Source organism: Rhamphochromis longiceps, linkage group LG6, assembly GCF_057381845.1.
Source record: "Rhamphochromis longiceps isolate RC_006_pf linkage group LG6, R_longiceps_female_GT1.1, whole genome shotgun sequence".
NCBI lineage: Eukaryota > Metazoa > Chordata > Actinopteri > Cichliformes > Cichlidae > Rhamphochromis > Rhamphochromis longiceps.
Window position 1 is genome coordinate 5908284 of NC_140562.1, and position 25243 is coordinate 5933526.

Consider the following 25243-nt stretch of genomic DNA (forward strand, 5'->3'; position numbering starts at 1 on the left):
TCTGCTTACTACAACTGCTGAACAGGGCCCTATTTCAGGAAGCCGGTTTAGTGCAAACTCTGAGTAAGTATACCCTGAGTTAACGAAAACTCTGGGTTTTCGGTTTCACAAAGCGAGTTTAGATTAATTCTGAGTGAGTTACTATGACGACACACTCCGTGAAGCTAACCTGCCCCCTAGCAGGTTTACTTCAACTAACCCTAACTTTCTCCGCCTCTTTGTCGGAAACCTGACTGTAGGAAGTGTCAGACATGGCGTGCCCCTTCCTTGAAGAGCCAGTAGATGTTGAAGCCCAAATTCTCCGCAGAGCTCTCCGCCGGGAGAGAGTGATTAGAGCGCGTTTGGACATTTTATCATTTCCTGATGATTTCCTGTGTGAACGTTACCGTTTTTCAGCACAATCTACAATTTATTTGAATAACATCCTCAGGCCTAATATTGCTCATGTGACACATCGCGGACATGCTCTCAGTTCATTACATATTATTTGTATCGCACTTCGGTTTTTTGCAAACGGGAGCTTTCTGTATAATATTGGTGACGCTGAGCACGTTTCCAAGGCTACCGTCTGTCGGGCAGTCAGGAATGTTACAGTTGCACTGAAACGTCTCCTGCACTCGTCTGTGGTGTTCCCCGGTCATAGACCCACAAGATTTATCAAAGAGGGATGCCACAAAATTGCAGGTAGCAGGATGAACAAAACTTAATTCATGATGTGGTGATACTTGGACTACTACTTAAATTTTACATTTATTTTCACGGTTCCCAGGCGTGATTGGCTGTATAGATGGCACTCACATTCCAATCATTGCTCCTTCAGTAAATGAAGGAGACTATGTGAACAGGAAGTCTTTCCACAGCATTAATGTACAGGTACATAGTTCCCTGTAGCATTTCAAACTAACAAATTATTTCATTATAGTAATGGATGCTAATTTGTGTTCTCTGCACTGTGAAGATCATATGTGATGCTGCCAACATTATCACAAATGTGGAAGCCAACTGCTCAGCCTCTGTGAGTGGTGGTGGTGGACGACCTCCACCTGTTTTTCGGGCCTCCGCTTTTTTTTCTGTTGGCTATAACGGGTCACATTTGAGCATACAGAGTAAGCAAATATGTACTTGTAATGTGCTCAGATAATTTCAATAAGTGCTTACAGAGGGGAAATTAATGTAGCCTCTAACTGCAATTGATTTACATCGGACAAACAGACCAAGCACTATGGCTCATAATACAATTACACCTTACCTGTTTGGACTATATTTTTATATTTCATTTTTACTTGCTGCCAGGAACGTTTGGGGCCTGTTGGGTTGCACCTGTGCTCACATCACATCACAAAATAAAATGTATGAAATAAAAAATAAAATAAAATATAATAAAATAACGTGTTAAATGGGTGGAAATCCCTAGATCAATGTTTAAATTAACACTCACGCATTGACTCTGTCGGCTATGTTTTGCCATGCATGCTCCCTTTCTTTTGCAGCTGAGGCTGTGTTACTTTTTTTCTGCAAAATTTGCATGTTATCGGCATATACTGCCATCAGAATTTTGGCCTCAAGCGCTGTAAAATACATTGACCGCGCCTTCTTTCCCTCCGTCTCCATGGTGACTCGCTTAATCTGTGCTCCACTAATCAGGGCTTTGTGTATCCTCGTGCGTGCGCTTAACTTGGGGTTAAAGCAACTCCGCGTTGATTGAACTAATTGTTATCAGCCTTTCTGAAACCGAATATTCCGAGTTGGACAGTTCGGGGTTACTCAACCCTGAGTATCGTTTTTCACTCTGAGTTTTCTAAACCGGCTTCCTGAAATAGGGCCCAGGACAGGTAAAAAAAAAAGACAACAAAAACAAATAAAACTAAATAGAAACTCACAATGGATCACAAACAGCTGCATTTGTAAGAAAAAAAAACATAACCATACAACACCTGGAACACAAAAAAATAATGAAAAAGCATACACCAATCAACAATCTTGTGTTTTGTGCAAGTATGCGTGTGTATTTGTGTATGTGTCTGTGAAGCCCCAGATGCAGCGCCCGTGGCCAGATGGTGAGATCGCACGGTGGCAAAATCCAAGAACTGGGCGTCAGGTGCCCAAGAACTGCCCGGCATCCGGCAGAGAGGGTGAGAGCAGGCGCACTCGCAATTCAAAATATTTCTTTTCATCGTGCACTTTCACTTTATTTCTAAAGCACTGCATAACAGCTGGCCCAAGTACTGTACCAAAATAAAAAAATAAGAGAACAAAAGAATAAATCAGTACAAGTACATACAAAGGGTAATAAGTTAAACACATATGACAACTCACACTGGGTTAGCCAAGGAGAAAAGGTGTGTTTGTGAACTAGTTTTAAAAACAGCGAGGGATGGAGCCTGCCTGACCTCCAGAGGCAGCTTATTCCACATTTTGGGAGCCAAAGGTGAAAAGGCTCAGTCCCCTCGGGATTTATAACATGTCAAAAGCACCTGGTTAGCTGATGTAAGAGCATGTGACAGCATGTAAGGGTGATGCAGCAGCAGTTAATGTTTGGCAGTTACCTCAACAGAAAGAAGGACTTAACAACAGTATTGACATGTTGGTCAAGTTTTAGGCTGGGATCCATTTTCACACCTAAATTAGTAAAGCTAATGTTAGTCCCACACATCATTTGGGAGGGAAATAAGCAGATGGACACAGTCTCAGACCAATAGACCAATTGTTTGAATGGACTTCAGTATCAATGAAGGAAATCCTTCAGCGATGCAAGGTTTTGTTCCCAATCTGAAAAAAATTCCTACAATGAGGCTCCTGGGCTGCAGGCTGCTTAATCATGACACCACGACACGGCTGCACTGAGTTAAGTGATCTATAGCTACAGTAACGCCTGTTTCTTATTTTCTCCTTTCACTCTCATTTTCCACTAATCTAACATACTTCTATACATAGAACAACTAATGTTGTTTAACCCTTTAAGACCTACCATAGAACCAAGTCCGCCGGAGCTTATATTATATTTTTACATGGTGTGGTGCCATTTTTGGGGGCATTTCAAGTTGCTATACATCAATACAACAATTATAGCCCAGATTTTAATAATATGTATTCATTAAGTGCATAGTAATTACATAAATTGCAAAAAAGTGCAATAAACTACAAAAAAATTGAAAATCGTTTTTGCTTTTTTAACATATATTTCTAGTTAGAGAAATTTAAGAGGCTTATCCCTCAAAACTGTAAATACAAAAAAGTTGCACAAAATAGTTTCCTACCACAGGAAATTTATTTTGAGTGTCTTCATAGTTTTATTTTTGAAATACACCAATTTTTATATACTGCAGGAAAAACAAAAATAAATATTATACTGCAAATTTGCAAAAAAGCAGCATATGCATCAAAATAAACTATTTCCAGCAGTGCAATATGAGTCCTAAGCATCCCAGAAAAGACACAGAAAGTCATAAAGTCAAAAATAACTTTTAAAAACACCAGTATAGGCCCTGAGGCCCTGATGGTAAAAAAAAACTACATTTCCGGGAAAATGACGTCACTTCAAATCAAATCAAATCAAATCACTTTTATTGTCACATCACATGTGCAGGCACACTGGCACAGCACATGCGAGTGAAATTCTTGTGTGCGAGCCCCACAAGCAACAGAGATGTGCAAACACAACAACACAAACGAGCAAAATACAAGAATGGCCAACCTGAAACTAATAAATATATGTACAATATATAATAGTGTATGCATTTCTGGATGTGTATACTAAATATTTTCCTACGTGTGTGTGTGTGTGTGTGTGTGTGTGTGTGTGTGTGTGTGTGTGTGTGTGTGTGTGTGTGTGTATACACATTTTTACAGATTAAATAGTAAAAAATAAAAATAATAATAATAATAATAATAATAATAAAATATATAAAATATACAGAGTTGAATATGTGCAAAACAAGTGGCATTTATATACAGTGTGGAGTGCATAATGTTGAAACTTCCAGTTTCGGGCAGGTAATGGCGGACATGCAAAAGTTCGTGCTGACGTCTATTCCAACGTAGGAAGTGTTATGAACAGCTGATCGGATCGGCAAAGCGTGTTTCTGGAATATTATGTTTTTGTTGCTGCAAGTGCTTTTTATGCAGTTTTTGCAAAGCTATATGTGGAAGGAAACTGTGACCTAAGACAAGCTGATGGCATAAGATGTAAGTACAATTCCTCCGGTTTCATATGCAAAAAAAATTATTGCGCTAGCTTACGTGGTTGCAGAGCTACCGGGATTTAAAAATAGTTACGCAAAACAGAGCGTGCCTGCTCCGACCGGCTCTAAAGGGTTAATCTGTTTTTTCCTGTTGATTTTAGGTCACTTCGAAATGGTTCTTGGTCACTGTCTTATTTCCCTTGTCACAATTCTGTTTACATTATACAGAATTGTACATTATACATTATATACCCGGTTACTGCGTTTACCAGATATCAACACGATTCCGATCCACTCCTCACGTGTTAACCTCATCGACATGTCAATGGCTGTGAACAAAGAGGAACTTGTAAATAACTCATGAAAGAATAAAGTTACGTTGAAACCAAGCACACCATTGTTTTTCTTGTGACATTACCAATAAGTTTGATGTGTCACATGGCCCTCTTCCTATTGAAAAAAACCAAAGTTGTATCCAAGATGGCCGACTTCTAAATGGCCACCATGGTCACCACCCATCTTGAGGAGTTTGCCCCCTCACATATACTAATGTGCCACAAACAGGACTTTAATATCACCAACCATTCCCATGTTATTACTGTGTATCCATATAAATGGCCCACCCTGTACATGCTTCCCTTAGGCAGTATCATACGATCCGGCCCCTAGACGGATCCTAGGCCCCTAGTGGACATGAGTGAAGCTCTCGCTCCCCCCCAAGACCCAAGCTGTGACAGGAAACAAATCAGTTCGTTACAATGTCATTTATTTACAATGTGATAAAAAAGGGAGTATCAACACTTCAGGGTGAACGAATCTACACACCCCTTACCAAAACAAAAGTCAAAAATAAAGACATAGTCTGACCTCCTTAACTTACTCAAAACAGGGGAAAATGGGTGATCAAAATAAACGGTAGCTCACCCCTACCCGCTCCACTTCCTCAACTGTCACAAAGTGACGGCAGCCAGTGGCTGTCACAGGCATACTGCTCGGACATGGGGAGAAACGCGAGAACCTCTCTCGCCACGGCACTCCAGCCTCCATTTAACAGGCAGGTCCTTCAGATGGAACCAGTCCCTCCGGAGCTGTGCACCAATCACACTAGGGCCCCGGCACAGCTGTATTAACATAACTAGATGTGTTGATTGCACAAAACAAACACATACAATGCAGAGTCGTAACAGCATAGCATACATTTTCACTGCTATGCAGATGACACCCAACTCTATCTACCCATGAAGTCAGATAACACACACCAAGTTAAACTGCAGGAATGTCTTAAAGACTGTCACGGCTGGGGCAGCAGTCGTGTGGTGAAGTAAAGGAGGACCCAAGTTGCAGACAGTGGCGGTGATGCAAGTGAGTTTATTTACAGTAAACGACAAATAACAAAGGCGAGGGCAGAACTAAACAAACCTAAACTGGGGGAAACTAATAATAAACAAGATCCAAAACCATAACTCACAAAGTCACATACAGGGAAAAACATAAGGAGGTTACGCAGGGGATGAAGAGCTGGGAATGGAGAGCAGAATGTGGAGCAGAGAGACGCGGAGATGAGCAAATAACACAGATGAACCAACCATGAGCACAGGTAGACACGCACTATAAATACACACGGAAGGGAATAAGGAATTGCCCAAACAGGAGGGAGACACAGCTGATGCTAATTGACATCATGAGACACGAGCCTCAGACGTTCAAAGTAAAACAGGAAATTCACAAACTGTTCTACACACTAACTTAGGGACACGAACAGAGCACAGAAGGGAGAACACTAAAACACTAAACACAAGAACCAAACCCTAAGAACTAATACAAAATAAGAATTAACACAAAACACAAGGTGATACCAAAATGAAACACAAAACGCTGGGTCAAACGAACCAGGACCATGACAAAGACATAAGGACCTGGATGGCCTCTAACTTTCTGCTTCTTCATTCAGATCAAACTGAGGTTATTGTACTCTTAGAAAATCTTAGAAATATGGTATCTAACCAGATTCTTACTCTGGATGGCATTATCTTGGCCTCCAGTAACACTGTGAGGAACCTTGGAGTGATTTTTGAACAGGATATACTCAGTGCAGTGACCCACAAGCTAGGCAAGTGTCTCCAGCAGATCTGAGGAACAACATCCAATATCTCTGTCCAGAAGAGTCCAGTCCTGGGAACAACAAAGATACTGGGCAGGACCCATAAGCTCCCAGACCTCTGGTAGAGGATCCAAGCTTGAAGGATAGACCGGCCGCAGGGGCGAGAGGGGAATTTTATGCAGCTTTTTATTGTGGAAAAAAGTTATGAGAAATAACATTTCTGGTTGCACACTGGCACAAAGTTTTACTAATAGCTACACTGTACTTTCACATAATATCTGGACATTTACTTGCAGTATCTTCTTGTGACAATTTAAAAGGAGGTTTGTCCCCTTTGGAAAACCTGTATTAGAAGACGTAGATGGGGGAGTCGCGCTGGTGCGCTGGTGAAACTACGTCGGCGAGGAGTCCGCACGGCACTCCCCTCCATTCACCTCGCGAATCTCCGCTCTCTTCCAAATAAAGTTGACGAATTACTGCTCTTAAACCGGACTAACAAGGACTTTGCACGCTCTGCTGCCCTCTGCTTCACTGAAACTTGGCTCAGTGAGCGAGTCCCAGACGCTGTCTTAAATCTGCCGGGCTTCCAACTTCACCGTGCGGACCGCGAAACAGAGCTCTCAGGGAAAACAAAGGGTGGTGGAGTCTGCTTCTACATTAATGAAGGTTGGTGTACTGATGTCACAGTGTTACAGAAACACTGCAGCCCACACTCGGAAAGTTTTTTCATCAACTGTAAACGTTTTTATTCACCGCGGGAGTTTTCTTCCTTCATGCTAGTCGGAGTTTACATCCCTCCACAGGCCAACGCGAACAACGCACTGTGCGAGCTGGCTGACCAGATTACTACCCTGGAGAGGAAATTCCCGGATTCCTTTACAATTATTCTTGGGGATTTTAACAGAGCAAACCTAAACTACGAACTCCCTAGATACAGACAGCATATAGACTGCCCCACCAGGGACAACATCATACTGGATCACTGCTACACTCTAAAAGATGCCTATCACTCTGTGCCCCGGGCAGCTTTGGGACATTCTGATCAATGCATGGTCCATCTTATTCCAGTTTATAGGCAAAAACTCAAACGTGCCAAGCCTGTAGTCAAAACTGTGAAGAAGTGGACTAACGCAGCAAAGCAGGAACTGCAGGACTGTTTTGACTCCACTGATTGGACTGTTTTTTAAAGCTGCATCTGAGAACCTAGATGAGCTCACGGACACTGTGACATCATACATCAGTTTCTGTGAAGACGTGTGTGTGCCAACAAAGACCTTTTGCACATACAACAACAATAAACCATGGTTCACTCCTAAACTCCAACATCTTCGTAAGGCCAAGGAGGACGCCTACAGAAGTGGTGACAGGGCCCTGTACAAGCAAGCCAGGAACACACTGACCAAGGAGATCAAAGCAGCTAAAAGCATCTACTCCCAGAAGCTGGAAGAACGGCTCTCAGCCAACGACCCTGCGTCAATGTGGAGGGGCCTGCAGGAAATCACCAGCTACAGACGCCCCCCACCCACTATTGAAGCAAACAAAGACCTGGCCAACGAGTTAAACACTTTCTATTGCAGGTTTGAGACGGACAGACTCCCACGCCCCACCCTCCCCTCCCCAGGGACATTGCTTCAGACATTGACCCCCAACACAGCTTCCACCTCTCCTCCCTTCACCCTCCCCCTCCCCAATCCAGTCTCAACGACCACCCCCACCCTCCCCAATCCAGACCTAACGACCACCACCACCCTCCCCAATCAAGACTCAACGACCACCCCCACCCTCCCCAATCCAGACTCAACGACCACCACCACCCTCTCCAATCCAGACTCAACGACCTCCACCACACCTCTCACCCCCCTTTCCTCCTCCCTGAAACTCAAAATACACACTCAGGATGTGAGCCGACTATTCCAGAAACAGAAGCCCAGGAAAGCCCCCGGACCAGACGGCGTCTCACCCTCCTGCCTCAAAACCTGTGCTGAACAGCTGGCTCCCATCTTTACTCGCATCTTCAACAGATTCCTGGAGCTGTGTGAAGTTCCCTCCTGCTTCAAACGCTCCACCATCATCCCTGTTCCCAAGAAACCCACCATCACATGACTGAATGACTACAGACCTGTCGCCTTGACGTCTGTGGTCATGAAATCCTTCGAACGACTGGTGTTAACCCATCTGAAAGACATTACAGGCCACCAGCTGGACCCTCTGCAGTTTGCCTACCGGGCAAACAGGTCGGTGGATGATGCAGTGAACATGGGGCTGCATTACATCCTGCAACACGGGGAACTTATGCCAGGGTCCTGTTTGTGGACTTTAGTTCGGCTTTTAACACCATTGTGCCTGAACTTCTTTCCTCCAAACTCTCCCAGCTCAGCGTGTCACCAGCTACCTGTCAGTGGATCACCAGCTTCCTGACAGACAGAAAGCAACAAGTGAGGCTGGGGGAGATCACCTCTGAAACTCGGTCCCTCAGTATTGGTGCCCCTCAAGGATGTGTCCTCTCACCACTACTGTTCTCCCTCTACACTAACGACTGCACCTCCAAGAACTCGGCTGTCAAACTCCTAAAGTTTGCAGATGACACCACTGTCATTGGCCTTATTCAAGATGGTGATGAGTCTACATACCGGCAGGAAGTTGAGCGGCTGGTACTCTGGTGCAGTCAGCACAATCTGGAGCTGAACACTCTTAAAACTGTAGAGATGACAGTGGACTTCAGGAGACATCCCTCAACTCTGCTCCCCCTCACCATATCAGACAGCCCTGTGTCAACTGTGAAGACCTTCAAGTTCCTGGGTACAACCATCTCCCAGGACCTGAAGTGGGAGACCAACATAAACGCCATCCTCAAAAAGACCCAGCAGAGAATGTACTTCCTGAGACAACTGGGGAAGTACAGTCTTCCACAGGAGCTGCTGATCCAGTTCTACACTGCGGTCATTGAGTCTGTCCTGTGCTCCTCCATCACAGTCTGGTATGGAGCAGCCACTAAACAGGACGCGCAGACTGCAGCGGACTGTACGGGCAGCAGAAAGGATCATCCCCCTGCCCTCCATCCAGGATCTGTACCTCTCAAGAACCAGGAAACGGGCAGGGAAAATCAACACAGACCCCTCACACCCTGGACACAGACTTTTTGATCTGCTGCCCTCTGGCAGACGGTACAGAAGCCTGCAGACCAGGACCACCCGACACAGGAACAGTTTCTTTCCCCTCGCCATCTCCCTTCTTAACAGTTGACCTGTCACACTGCTCCCACTGCCAGACTGCAGCTGCACCTTATGTACATTTTGTAGTATTCATTCCACCTCATTCATTTCTGTATTTTATGTATATAAGTTTAGATTCGTTATTTATAGTTGATTTACACAGCTTTGTGTATGTATGTGTAATGTGTATATATAGACACGTGTGTGTGTGTGTGTGTGTGTGTGTGTGTGTGTGTGTGTGTGTGTGTGTGTGTGTGTGTGTGTGTGTGTGTGTGTGATTTACATTGCTGTGCTTGAGAGCCACCATCTACCGGAACCAAATTCCCTGTATGTGTCTGCACATATACTTGGCCAATAAACACGATTCTGATTCTGATTCTGATTCCAATCAGAACCACAGTGGAAATTGATAGCATATCGTGATTAAATACATAGTACTTAATATCCTGTGAACAGTATGTCAGAGAATCTGAAAATGAAGTGCAATGGATAATAGCAAAAAGATAAAGATGCTGGGAAAGTGGATTAACTCAGTTTGTCCTTTTGAAGACAGCCTCTTGTTGAGCATTAAAGAAAAACCTTGGTTTGAGATCCTGAATGCTCTCATACATGCTGGGTCTCTGCATAGGAAACAACCGTGGTGTTATATTTTCATGTGACACTGTCAGCTGCCCAGATAAAAGACTAAACTTGTTAAGCGTTACTGTGGGGAATTTCACAAGTCTGATTGACTGTGTGTCACTGCAGAAAACTTAACATGAGCTTCAAATGACTGTCTGTTAACTGGCTTTCTGCTTCTAAACTGCTTTTTTTTTTTTTTTTTTTTTTACTCCTTTAAGATCTTATTAGACATCACATCAGAGACTCCAGACTTACTCAGCTGTGTCACTCCCACCAGGATAGCCACTTATCCTGTCAACCCCCCCTGCCCACTGGACATGGCAGGACCCTTATTAACAGGCAAAGCTCCAGTGGGTCATACCAAAACCCCCAAGGGGGGGTGGTGGTCATCAACACTGTGCTGCTGTGCTGGTGAGTGACAACTAAACGGCTTAAAATGTCACTTTGAATACAAAGCAGGCCACACACAAGGGCTCACATGTAGTGCACACAGGAATGCACACACACACACACACACACACACACACACACACACACACACACACACACACACACACACACACACAATTTGTTTTGTCTGTCTGCTGTGCGTGGTTCCTGCGGGGTGTGCACTTGTCTTTGTTCAGCCATGGAGTTCATTATTAAGTATGTAAGCAAACCACAAAGTCAATGTAAAACTAAACAGCTCCGATAAAAGTTTAAATCTCACACATAAGAAGCAGCATTTTGCTGCTTCCATTCACATGTTTTGGTTCCATGCGCTTGAGCTCTACTCACCGAACTCCATGAAGTGAGACTTCCTCTGCTGCACATTCTAAAAAGTATCCTTACTTCTCCTTGTGTTATGGCACGGTTAACCAAAAACTGGTCTTCGTTTGTTTAGTGAGTCTTTTTTTTTTTTTTCCTTTTTATGCCTTTTTTTCTCCCAGTATGAGTTCAAAAAGAAAAAGGAATATGAATGTTCCTTTTATTAGACAAAGAAACTGGAATGACAAGCAGATTTGACTGCAGAAGGAGAGGTTGAGGAGAGTAATTCAGGGAGCAGGGACGATTGGTACAGGTTATATGCATTCACTTTTCTGCGTAGTAGCTCTGGATTTTGTATGTATAAGAACAATTTATCAACAACAACACCTCTCTCAGCATGTTTATATTGTTTTAATTTAAGTAATGCAAAATAAAGCAGAAAAATATTTATAAACATGAACATTTATTATCACAAGCAGGATGCTAAATGATGTAAAATGTATTGTAAACAAGTTGCTAAAGTAGAAAAATAAATGCTTCACGGGTATAATTACTTCAATTTAAAAAAGTTGTGTTTGTTAGGATGCCTGGGTCGTTGACCCAGGGTTTTGAGTTTATTGTATTATTTATCATTTCTATTCTTTGGTTTCTTCATTAGAGTTATGTCTTATGGTTTGTCTCTGTGTAATCCTTAGTTGCTGTCTCCCCTGTCTGCTATATCCCCGTGTCCAGTCAGTGTCTGTGTCTGCCCTGGTCCCACGTCTCTGTTCCCTCTGTTGCAGTGCGTGCATGTTAGTCTGTGTCTTTAGTTCAGTCTGTGTCATGTTTCCTGTTTTATTTTGAAGGTCCTTGTCTGATGTTAATGTATCTGGTTTCGCTTCCCCTTGCCTGATTTGCCCCAGCTGTGTTTCCCTCCTGTTACCCATTCCCTGATTGCTCCGTCTGTGTATTTAAGCCCTGTGTTTCTCTGTGTCCGTGTCGTGATCTACTGTTTATCTAGCTGTGTGTTCTGTCAGTCTTCCGGTGTAAGTTTGTTTTGATATATCCAATTATGTTACATTTGAGTTTAGCATTAAAGCTGTTTTGAGTTCAAGTTTTGCCTCCGAGTGTCTGCACCTTGGGTCCTATTCCTGCCTGCACACAGCCGTCCCATAACAGAAGATCGCGACCAGAACATGGACCCAGCAGACGTTGAACTGCACGAGCGCCGGCAGGTAGCTCTCTCCCAGCTAGAGGAGGAGCTCCGGTGGAGGCCATGGCTCACCCCCGACTATGGGCACATTTTTCATGGGACTCGTTTAGCTCTGGGGGGTCCCCGGAGATGCCATGCGGCTTCACCTGCTGCTTCGCCTGCACTTGTGCTACCTACACTACAAGTGGGAGGTCTTCGTTTAACTTCGGACACGCATTCCTTGCTGGAGCCACAGTGTTATGATGATTTCTGATATGAGGTTCAGTTCTACGGTGGTGATCGCAGGGTGTGCACAGGTCAAGTGCCATTATGACCCTCCAGAAAATAACGAGGACAGGGGATGATCGTTCAGCTCTTTAATGGCAGATTTAGCGTGGGTGTGGATATGTGTGTATGTGTGTGGTTCTACAAACAGAATGGAAAAACAGAACACAAATTACAATCAAATTATAGACAACAATAATCACCATATAACATATTACAGCCACATACTTGTCTTATAGGCCCTACTACTAAGCTGGCAAACTTTACTTATAGCCTGAACCATATTTGGCAACAAAGAAAATAAACATCTTTCCATCACTTAACTCTTGTGCCCCACTCACTTATGATGCCAACTAAAGAAGGCAAATACACATAACAAATCACCAACTCAAACCGAACTCAGTATGGCCTAGGTGAACTTAGCTTAGCTTAGCCCGCTTATCTTAGCGATAACTTAGCTTATAGAAAATGTACAAACAGAGGATGTCCAGAGCGATAAAACATACAGGCTATCCTTCTTACACAAGAAATATCCTGTAACTCACCAGTCTTATGGACGCACACTCTCATTGAACCCACATAAACTGCTCCCGAGCATAACTTGTGATTCACACTGCCTTCATGAACACCATTTTCCATCCCAGTCAAAATATTACTCACAAAACGCCCGCGCCCTCTAGTGGCGAGGCAGAAAACTGCATCACAGGCTTGCCTTCAGAACACACAGCGTTGCTCCTCCTGAGGAAAGCGGCGCCAACGCCGCCGTCATATGGACAATTCTGAGCAACTTGTAGTGGTGAGTCGAAATGACAACATTTCCCACACTCCTGAGCCAATACACAGAAAGGTCTATAATCTCACCTCAGACACCTTCGGGATCTCTTTTCTCGATGATGATTTGGATTGGGAGGCCAGTTTTGGTTTAGCTCCTAACAAGCTAGGTAATGACAATATACATTCCTCTGAGATTTTTAGTCCTAATACTGTTCATCGTGGTGGAAATAAGCTAAAACCCACTTTTGCCAAGTCTGTTTTTTCTAAACCTGGCCATGTAAAGTCTGAGACTGTGAAAACTGTTAAATCAAAGACTGTTGAGACTGTTGAGACTGTTAGACGTGGTGGTGGTGGTAGGAAGCTAACAAACATTTTAGATGAGTCTGTGTTTGCTGAGCCTGCTCTTTCGCCCCGTTGTGTTCCTGCTCCCAGGGCAGCTCGGGCCCAGCATTACCATGCACCTGTTTCAGTGCTTCCGGTGAGGGAGGCTGAGGTCCAGCTCGTCCCTGCTCCGGTGTCCAGGCCGACTGAGGCTCTGCCTGTCGCTGCACCCGTACTAGCTCCTCGGGTGGGGACAGCAGCGGCCCAGCCGTTGACGGTGCCTTTCCCGGCTCCCAAGGTGAGGATGACCGGGAACCAGTTAGCTCCACCACCCATACCTGCACCTGTTTCTGACCTCGCTGGAGGCTCAGGTGAGCCCGTCCAGCAGTTTTCTTCAGGTTCTGGAGGCTCAGGGGAACTAGCTCAGCTTACTGCTAATCCACCACCTTACCCACCATTACTACCATCTTTACAACAGTCAATACATCTTAAACTTCTCTCCATAGCTCAGACTTTAGCTCACCTATCAGCTCAGTCACCTGCTCAGTTCTCACCTCAGTTGTTTACTCAGCCGCCTGTTCCGGCTGGGGGGTCCGAGGGGCCCGTCCAGCAACCTGCCTCCACTGGGGGGTCCGAGGGGCCCGTCCAGCAACCTGCGGCTCCCACGCCATCGCCGGCAGTGCCACCACCTGCGGCTCCCACGCCGTCGCCGGCAGCACCACCACCTGCAGCTCCCACACCGTCGCCGGCAGCACCACCACCCTCGTCTGGTCCAGCCTCCGAGTCTTTACCCTCATCTGGTCCAGCCTCCGAGTCTTCACCCTCGTCTGGTCCAGCCTCCGTGTCTTCAGCTTCGCCTGGTCCAGCTTCAGCCTCTGCGTCGCCTGGTCCAGTCTCCGTGTCTTCACCTTCAGCGTCGCCTGGTCCTGCCTCACTCCGTCTAGCTTCGTCTGCACCTGAGGTCTCCATGCCGTCTCATCCTGCCCGTTCTGTCCAGCCTGCTCGTCCTGTCCGGCCTGCTCATCCTGCACGTCCTGTCCAGCCACTTTCCAGGCCGATGACTGGACGTCATTGCCGTCATGGACGGCCCCCTGAACTACGTCGCCGCCGGTGCCTCCCGCTCGGCCGGCCTCCTGACCTGCTCCGTTGCCGCCGGTTGCTCCCGCCTGCCCGGCCCCCTGAACTGTTTTCTGGGCTCTTGGGCCATCAGCCTCCGGGCCGGCCCCCTGAACCTTGGGTGAACTGTTTTTCCTGGCCGCCTGCGCCTGTCGTGAGCCTGTTTTTGTTCTGTTGCTTTCCGGGCTCCAGTGTTTGCAACTTTTTTTTGTTTCTGGCTCCTTGTGTTTGGTTTGTTTTGGTTTCGGCACAGATGTTCCTGTACACTATGTCGGCCACTTGGTTATGGCGTTCCATGTATGCCTTGCCTGCTAGCATCTTGCACCCTGCTGTTATGTGCTGGATTGTCTCTGGGGCATCTTTACACAGCCTGCACCTGGGGTCTTGCCTGGTGTGATAGACCCCAGCCTCTATGGATCTTGTACTCAGAGCTTGTTCTTGTGCTGCCATGATTAGTGCCTCTGTGCTGTCTTTCAGTCCGGCTTTGTCCAGCCACTGGTAGGATTTCTGGATATCAGCCACCTCCGCTATCTGCTGGTGGTACACACCGCCTCCTAGGGTGGTGGAGAATGACCGAGCTAAGATCCTGTGAGACTTCCAGATACAGACGGACAAAATGGTGGTGGCTAACCAAGCAGATATAGTAGATAGATAGATAGATAGATAGATAGATAGATAGATAGATAGATAGATAGATAGATAGATAGACAAACTGAAGAAGACAGCCATAGTGATAGATGTAGCGGTTCCGAATGACGGTATATCATGAAGAAGGAACATGAGAAGCTCGAGAAATACCAAGGGCTCAGAGAAGAGCTTGAGAAGATGTGGAGGGTGAAGGTAACAGTGGTCCCAGTGGTAATAGGAGCATTCGGTGCGGTGACTCCTGTTAAGATTCAAAATTGAGGAAGGAGAGTACACACCACCCATGGTCCAGTAGGTCTTTGGTCAAACAATGATTTTAATGAACACACGTGTGGGAAGACACTCTGTACGCAGACAGCCAGTAGTCCTCGACTTAATCAAAGCATGAACAGATATTTTATAGCATCAGGGTTTGTTTACTGACGCCCCTTCATGCGTCACCGGTACATTTTATACATAGATCAGATCAACATCATCATGACTTTTCACCCAGAAAATCATCTTCTATTTTCATGGCTTGGTACTTTCCGTTCTTATCTTAAAATGAATTGTTCCTCTTTCTTGCCGAGACAACAAGGACGGTTCCTCTAAATAAATTTAACTCTATGTGTGTGTGTGTCACGACCTCACATGCTCTTTCTCAATTCACCTGTTGCACTTCTGACCTTTTACCAGACCAGAAGCTCACTGAGACTATGTGTATGTCTTCTACTAAATAAATGTTTTAACCAAGAACCTCTACTAAAACCTTAATATAAAATGATCTGATATATAAGTGTTTTGTAAGCATGTATTGCAATTCCTTCTATGGCTCCAAGTCACTTGCACAATAGATTGTCCGAACATCGCGCCGAACAAAGCTTCCGACCCCCAATTAATTGACCGAGCTCCAACTCTTTAATAAGCACAGATATGCATTGTGTATAAAATAGTCATAACTGCTTAAGGCCTTCTTAAAGCTATCTGTTACATTGTTAAAGCCTCGTCTTAGCCTGCGGCTCAAAATAACTATCTGCTTTCACTTCTGCATACAACTTCCTGTCAGCCTGCAACTCAGTCTTTCTGAAAGAGACACTGTTTAACCCCTGAATGCAATATAAACTCCAGATTTTATTATTAATGCAATGGTAATGATGACAATTATTTAACAATAGCAGTAAAATAATTTCCCTGCTCCACACTCCCAAGCTAGGCAAGTGGCTCCAGCAGATCCCAGGAACAACATCGGAGATCTCTGTCCAGAAGAGCGCAGTCCTAGAAACAGCTAAGATACTGCACAGGACCCTCAAGCTCGAGCTTGAAGGATTGACCACCAGCAGGGGAGAGCAGGGAATTTATAGACCTTGAATAAAATCACACATTTCAACAAAGCTTTAACAGAGGTATGCATTTTTAAGTAAATGATGAATTATTTTCATTACTATTTTTAAAAATCTTGGTTAATGGATGTTAAAACAGCTATGCATACACAAGGCTTTAAATAGCAGACCAAAAATAGTATTTACAAATTTAGCTCACAAGCCAAATCTCACTTTGTTAATCTTCTCTTGATGTATTGGATTGATGTATAAAAAAGGCCTATACCAACCATAGACTGTTTAATGACAAACATATATTAGCTAATACTTTATTGATGATAATAACAATAATGATAACAATATTAATAATAAAATCGGAAAGTAAGTTGACATTTACAATTTAAAAAGGTGAAGTGAAAAAAAACATTTATGATAACATCATATGACCCCCTATGAGCAAGCACTTTGGCGACAGTGGGAAGGAAAAACTCCCTTTTAACAGGAAGAAACCTCCGGCAGAACCAGGCTCAGGGAGGGGCGGCCATCTGCTGCGACTGGTTGGGGTGAGAGAAGGAAGAAGAAGTGAGTGAGAAAGGTGACTGAAGAAGAAATACTCAATCCATCATGGGAATCCCCCGGCAGCCTACATCTATTGCAGCATAACTAAGGGAGGATTCAGGGTCACCTGGTCCAGCCTTAACTATATGCTTTAGCAAAAAGGAAAGTTTTAAGCCTAATCTTAAAAGTAGAGATAGTGTCTGTCTCCTGAATCCAAACTGGAAGCTGGTTCTGCAGAAGGTTCTTTAAAAAAACATTTTAAAGAACCTTTTCTGAGTGGTTCTTTAAAGAACCATTTTAAATCTTTCAAAAGAAAATGTATCAGAAATTGAATTTGAGTAGGGTAAAATAAATACGAGCACAGCATAGACATATATTAATGGTTATTGCCATTTCGTAATATACCAAAAGACAAAAAGGCATTTTAACCCTCAGCACAAATCACTACTAATACATGTCACATATTAGTCATTTAAACAATAATAATTAAATATTTTTACTACACTATAAATAAATATATATATATATATAAATTCTATATCTATAGATAACACAACAATTAATATATGTATTGTTAATTAATAAAACATCAGAAAGTGATAAAAACACATTAGAAGTATCAATAGCTTCATAACAGACCAATAAATCAACACATTTTCATCTGCAGAGGTTTGCATGTTCAGTAAAAATATTGAACTTCAGCCTTACATTATGTAAGATAAGTTTCATGTTGGACTCATGGTCCTTTGTTTGTCCAGTTTAGGACAATGTCTCTGACATATGTATCATATCAAATATATGTCATATCAAAACAACCCCACACCTGCCATTGTTTCAGTTTTTCACAGGTGTTTCCTGTCAGCTGGTCAACCTCACTCAGGTGGACATCCATATCAGCCAACCAAACGACAAGCTCCTCCATTTGTGCTTCAAACCCCTCCCACTCTGAGACAAGGAGCTGAGAGAGAGAAAAAAAGAATCAATTATGAAGAAGAGAGAAAACTGAAACCCTCCTCACAGGGTCTGACTCGCATACCTGCAGTTGACCTGTGATGGACTCCGGTTTGGCGTTTACGTCATCCCAGCGGCGGTTGCACTCCCTCGCCAATGCCAGCAGCCGAGTCTGCAGGGTGCCCTGGAAGAGCCGAGTTAATGTTCGACTCCTCCTGGTCAGGCTCTCCAGCTGGTTGAGCCGAGGTCTCCCCTCTTGCCGCAACCTCTAAACACACAAACACAAATTGCATCTGAAGCAGGAGGTGCAGATTTTTTTTGCTATTCTTTTCTAAATCCAAGCTTGATCATGAAAAAGAAAACTTTTTTTTGGCCAGCGGCCAACTGTTGTCTTGCAGAAAGTCAAATCAAATACATATGATACACCATCAATTCACAAGAACACATAAAGAAAGTTCCGTTTTTGCCTCATTTCAAGTGAATTCTGCATCAAAACAGGGTGACAGAATTAAAAAGAGTATTTGCAGGGGAGTCCTGTGACGTAGGCGGTCAAGATGGCAGCTTGAATGGGGAAGCTCCGTCGCAGCGGCAGCTAATTTGCATTGGACTTAGAGCATTACGCTACACAGCACTTACAAAATATAACCTCAGGACAGTGGGAAGCTTGAAGACTCTTTGTGAAAGCTCAGAAATGCCGAGTCACCAACAAAAACTTATGCTTCGACGGCAAGAAGGTGCTAGCAAGGAAACCTCGGTGAAAGCTAATGTGCACCCGCCCTCACCTCCAATGTCGGATACTATTCAGACTGCTACAACTGAACAAATGGCCAAAGACATTGCAAGTATTTACGTGCTACTTAAGGAAACCTCCGAGACACAAGAGAGCAAGCTGAACGCTATCCAAACTGCTACGAGGGCAGGGGAGGCTAAGCTAGCGGATATGGCTACTCGAATAAGCAACACTGAGTCTCGTTTAGATTTCCTTGAGGATGCTAGCAGAGCGCTAAAGGAAAATCCTCCTGCTACTAGTGACGAGGTGAACGCTCTACGACAGAAATTAGACGACATCGAAAACAGAGGACGGAGGAACAACCTGCGCTTCGCCGGCTTTCCAGAAGGCTGCGAGGGATCGGACGCTCTAGCATTCGTGCGCAACGCGATCCCACAACTCCTGAAGGTCGACTTCCCGGGCGGGCTGGAGATTGACCGCGCACACCGCAGCCTGGTGAGACGCAAACCTGACGGTCATCCCCCGAGGGTCATCATCGCCCGATTTCTGCGGTTCCAGGACAGGGAAGAGATCATGGAAGCTGCGCGGAGGCTGGGACAGCTGAACTGGAACGGCCACCGCATTATGATCTTCCCTGACTACTCCAAACTTGTCACGGACAAACGAGTGGCATTTAATCCCTGTAACCGGCTGCTGCACGAAAGGAAGATAAAGTTCTCCCTACTGTTCCCAGCAGTGCTGGTGCTGAAAATGACGGAGGGCAGACGTGAGTTTACTGACCCCAAAAAAGCCCAGGACTACATTCTGTCTTTACCTTGAATTATTTACAGTCAGGGCTTGGATTTAAACACTACCCTTTTTTTTTTCTATTTCTTTTCGCCCTAGCGTTAATTAACACGCTATACACGCTATACTTTGCACCTCTTAACTGTTTAGTTTCAATATTATAGAGCTTCACAGCTTTATTTGATTTATTCAGTTGTGCTACTTTTGAGAGTACAACACAATCTGCTTGGTAGAGAAGCTCACTAAGACTGTTAAATTCCTCTTTTAGTAATTCAGTTGTCATAAAGCCCTTTTCAGTTTGTCAGGGGACAGTTCTAACCAACCTGCATAGAGGTCTGTTCAGTTAGCTAAGTCCCAGAATGACTGTTTTCCTCATATTACGATGACTTAATATGCTGCTGCTGCTGGTGACGGGTCCTGTTTATGACTGTTCGACTGGTTAGAGTCACGGACCATAAAGTTTATGTTTTGCTTTCTGGGGCTCATAGCCCACCTGAGGGTGACTAGTGTTCTCGGTTGCCCCAGACGTATCTGTTTAAATGTTTATCAGTTGTTATTTTTATTTACTTCCAAACCCCCCCAATTTTTTTACAGCCAGCCTTCCAAATATTGTCCACTCGGTACTGAACTCCTGGTTCTAATAATAAGTTTCCCCACTGCTATGCGTCTGATACGTATTGCATGATGGCGAATAAGCAACAAAGGGCCCTTACTTTGATGACCTGGAATGTAAAGGGCCTTAACCATCCAATCAAAAAAAAGAAGATGATGACATTTATCAAATCAAAAAAAGTTGAAATTGTCTTTCTTCAAGAGACTCACTTGTCTCCCCAAGAGTCAGATAAACTTTGCCGTGATTGGGTGGGTCAGGTATTTTTTTCGTGTGGCAGCAGTCAGAGTAGGGGTGTCGCAATTTTAATTCATAAGCAGTTACAGTTTAAATGCTCCCGGATGGTTAAGGATGAAGATGGGCGGACATTGCTACTCTTGGCTGAGATTCAAGGCCATAGGATGATTTTAAGCAATGTCTATGCACCAAGACTACCCAATCCTGATAGCAGGGGACTTCAATTTGGTCATGGATGATATACTGGATCGAAGCACTCCCTCACAGCGACACTCTAGATCAGCTTCGGTCGCTATAAAAATGTGTAGGACCTTGGGTTTGGTGGACGTATGGAGAGTATTCAACCCATCCGCAAGAGATTACACCTTTTATTCTGCCCCCCACAACAGTCTGTCAAGAATAGATTATTTTCTTGTGTCAAATTCTATCATGCCCTCAGCAATGTCCTGCTCTATTGGTAGTATACACGTTTTTGACCACGCCCCGGTGCTCCTACATCTGAGCTCATTTGGTACCCCCCCCCCCCCCAAGTCTCCCAGATGGAGGCTAAACTCAAGCCTTTTACATGATCCCAACTTTTTCCACTCCTTGAGAGAGCAGATCAATTCTTATATAGAAATGAACCTCTCTACAGCTCCCAGTGCGGGTGTAGCATGGGAAGCTTTGAAAGCTTTTATTAGAGGTTTCATCATCCAGCATGCCTCATATAAGAAAAGAACTGCTCTGTCCAAGCAGATAGACCTGGAGAGGAAGATTGCTATAGCTGAAGCCGCTTTTAAGGCAGACATGAGCTCGGCAAATCTGACCCACCTAACTAGACTTAAATATGAGTTTAACTCAATTTTGACTCAGAAAATTGAGTTTTGTCTATTTCGGGCTAGGCAGAAATACTTCGAAGATGGAGATAAACCTGGCAAACTGCTTGCAAGATATATTAAACAAAAAGAAGCTCAGACTATCATAGCAGCAATTAGAGCACAGGATGGCACTATGGTGTCAAAACCCTCTGAAGTGAATGAAGCCTTCAGAGATTTCTATATGCAACTCTACTCCTCAGAAATACAAGCAAACTCTCAGGAAATTAACAGTTTTCTCTCCCCCCTCAACCTCCCAACTCTCTCTAGGACACAGGTGGACTCCCTGGACGCCCCAATTTCAAAGGATGAGATCTTAAGGGTAATCAAAAATCTCCCAATTGACAAGGCCCCTGGGTTGGATGGGTTTACAGCAGAGTTTTACAGGAACTTTGCAGAGGAGCTCTCCCCTTTACTCCTGCAAATGTTTGAGGAGGCCCTGGATAAGGGCAGCCTGCCACCAACACTGTCAGAGGCACTTATTTCCCTTGTCTTAAAGAAAAACAAAGACCCGCTTGACTGTAAGAGTTACAGGCCAATAAGCTTGATCAATTGTGATTGCAAAATTTTAGCCAAGTTACTAGCAACCAGATTAGATAAGGTCATGACTTACTTAATACACCCCGACCAAGTTGGTTTTATTCGGACTCGCTGCTCTGCCGATAATATTAGACGCCTAATTGATATTATGTGGGCAACCCAGAATAAATCCCCTACGGGGGACTTTTCTCCAGCTATAGCCCTCTCCCTAGATGCAGAGAAAGCATTCGACAGGGTAGAGTGGTGTTTTCTATTTTGTGTAATGGAAGCATTTGGCTTTGGCCCAAAATTCACAAGGTGGGTCAAACTTCTCTACAACAATCCAAGAGCATCAATACTTACAAACCGTATTATATCACAGTCCTTCGACCTCCACAGGGGTACAAGACAGGGCTGCCCACTGAGTCCTCTGCTTTTTGCTTTAGCTTTAGAGCCTCTGGCAGCGACAATACGTAGAGACCCTGATTTTCCAGGTATCCAGGTCCACAATAATAATCACAAATTGATGCTCTATGCTGATGACGCCCTGGTCCTAATATCACAGCCAGAACGATCTCTACCTGCTCTCTTAAGAATTATTAACCGGTTCTCTAATATATCAGGATATAGAGTAAATTGGTCAAAGTCTGAAGCGCTCCCTCTGACAGCCTTCTGCCCCAAAACCCTGTTTCAGCCAGGGGATTTCAGCTGGCCTCAGACTGGTATTAAATACTTGGGCATTACATTCCCCCGTTTGTTACACAACATAGTCCAGGCTAATTTTGAACCTCTATTGGACAAGTTCAGAACCGACATAATTAGATGGTCCCCTTTGTTCCTCACCCTTTGGGGTAAAGTTAACATCATCAAAATGAATTGTGCTCCAAAATTTAATTACCTACTACAAACACTCCCGCTAAAAATCCCATTAAAATATTTCCATCAATTTGACAGATTATGCAACCAATTCATATGGAATAACAGACGCCCTAGAATAAAGCTTAAAAAGCTACAGCAACCAGTGGAGTCGGGTGGCCTGGGGGTCCCAAATCTACTATTTTACCATTATGCTTTCAGTCTGAGACACATGGTTCACTGGGCTCTCCCTCCAGAATGAGCCCCCCCATGGCTTAGTCTGGAGAGTACTTTGTGCTCACCACTCCCTCCGATGCACACTTTAACCACCAAGCTCCCACCAGATATACAAACCCACCCCATTCTTTCTTTCCTGCAGACGGTCTGGAAGAAGGTGGCCTTGCTACTAAATTTTGACTCCCACCTTCATACTGAGGCTTCCATATGGCTCAATCCCAAACTCTGCATTAATAAGTCGCCGTTTTTCTGGAGACTGTGGGTCCAGAGAGGGATACTTGTTCTCGGAGACCTGTATCAGGGGAGGATTCTCAAGTCCTTCAACGACCTTAAAGCACAGTTTCAGTTGCCACAAAGTCAGTTTTGGAGGTACTTGCAGCTCCGGCACTTTTTGCTCAAAACCTTTGGATCCTCCTTCACACCACCTCCAAATATTGAATATCTCAGCTACATCAAAAAAATCTTTGGGGGGGGGGGGTCATGAAGTCTCTAAATATTACTCAATGCTTGTTACGGGCACGAGTAAAGGACTACCCGCCCTCCGGTTAGCTTGGGAATCTGACCTTGGTGTGGCTTTTACAGATCAGGAATGGACTGCAATTTTGCAGAATAGTAAAAAGGTGTCCAGGGAACTTAGAACGAGACTAATCCAATTCAAATTACTACACCGAATTTACTGGTCGCCACACAGACTGTATAGGGCGAACCTCATTCGGTCCCCTGAATGCTGGAGATGTCAGACTGGGGTAGGCACATTGACCCATATGATTTGGAGCTGTCCTAAAACCCAAATCTTTTGGACTGAGATACATGACTTTATCAAATCAACCATACGATGGGATATTCCTTTTTCACCAAGACTATTTGTTTTGGGAGACCCATCACTCCTTAACTATGCTCCACCTAAGGCTGCTGAGTGGGTACAGACTGCATTGATGCTGGGGCGTAAACTCATTATTTCCCAGTGGAAGGCCCCTTCCACCCCACCTGTCTCTGTATAGCATATTCAACTAGGGAGACTTGCTGCACTAGAACAACTCTCATACAGGCTCCTGAATAAAGTGGAGAGTTTCCATCTGAAGTGGGATCCATATCTGTCCAGAATAAAACGAACAGACTAGACCTTAGAGTGGGATAGTCATTGGAATTCTGATGAAGCACTCTCAGGGATGTCAGAGTGTGGCATGCAGTAAGACCCACATAGTCAAAGGCTGGCTGTTTTTGTTTCTTTCGTGTGTTTTTTTTTGTTTGTTTTTTTTTGTTTGTTTTTTTTGTTTGTTGTTGTTATTGTTGTGGTTGGTTTTTTTCCATGCTTTTGTTTATCTCTTGTTTTTTTGCCCCCCCCCCCTCATTTTGGTTTGGTATTCTCTACTGTTCTGCTGCTATGCTGATGTTTTTTTATGTGATGTAATCTGTCTCCGCAGTGGACTGTAGTGTTCTAAAAGTACAATAAAATATTAATCACAAAAAAAAAGAGTATTTGCAGCAAATGTGAGCACAAAGCCTCACTTTGTAGAAGCCTGCTATTAAAGTTCTCCTCTATGCAGACGACTTTCCTGTTGTCAAGGCACAACTTGGCTCTATTGTACAAATCTTATGGATACACACTAAACGAAACAATAGTGTGCACAACTCCAGATTCTGATCCCTCATCCTACCAACATAGCAATAGCAATAAAGCAAATGTTGAGGCTTAAAAATACAAAGTCCATAAAGCAATGGCTGGCATGGGTTTTATCATAAGGGTGATAAATGTACAACATATGGTCTTAAGACTAAAAGTATAATACAGATTTTAGTCTAAGAGATTTTATGTTCATTTACCTGCAAATGCACTATACGTGCCTGCTCTGTGATCTTGCACAACATTTTGCAAATCGCTATTTAATACAAGAAGTAGGTGAACTAAAACATGGTCATCTTTCTTTGTGAGAGGACAATATTAATTAAACAAATCTCAGTGACATCATAGAGATTCCTACAGATTGTCCTGAGGAGGGGTATTAGGCCCCTTATTTCAAACAGAGTGATTTGTGGCCCCAATAACTTATTCGCCCCGCTGCCAATCACATAACAAGTGGGCGGCTCCCCTCGCACCCCGGCTAGCCAATCAGATACAGGTCCGATTTTTATGATCTCCCGCTGAGGTTAAGACTGGCACGGCGCTCCCACAAGACGTCTGACTTCAGCCACATCAACAACTGGCGCCGCTTAGGCTGCTTGTGAGCTCGCATAAGGACCAGCCGGTTTCAACAGCAACTGGCGCCTCTTGCCTCATGTGCATATCAATCGGTAAGTGTTAATCTTCCTTTCTAACTACATTTTGCACTTTCCTTTTTAACCATTCTCTCAAGCCTTTCATCTTAAAAAACCATGTAAATAGGGTTTTTGTCACACTTCGAATACACTTTTTAAAATATATATAAGCTCGAGT

General features: G+C 44.1%; 1 protein-coding gene across 2 annotated transcripts in view; it reads right to left on the reverse strand.

Annotated features, from left to right (window-relative positions):
• Positions 1-15477: 15477 nt before the first annotated feature.
• Positions 15478-25243, reverse strand: part of LOC146667327 (nesprin-2-like) — a 38618-nt gene continuing 28852 nt past the window's right edge. The window contains exons 2-4 of one of the 2 annotated variants that reach the window (XM_085408445.1): positions 18067-18249; positions 17854-17988; positions 15478-16516 (exon numbers count right to left, since the gene is read on the reverse strand). In XM_085408445.1, coding sequence (XP_085264571.1) covers positions 16460-16516; positions 17854-17988; positions 18067-18249 — 375 coding nt within the window. In that variant the 3' untranslated portion in view covers positions 15478-16459. Of the gene's footprint in view, positions 17027-17853; positions 17989-18066; positions 18250-25243 lie in introns of both variants that reach the window. The other variant, XM_085408446.1, reaches the window with a different exon arrangement.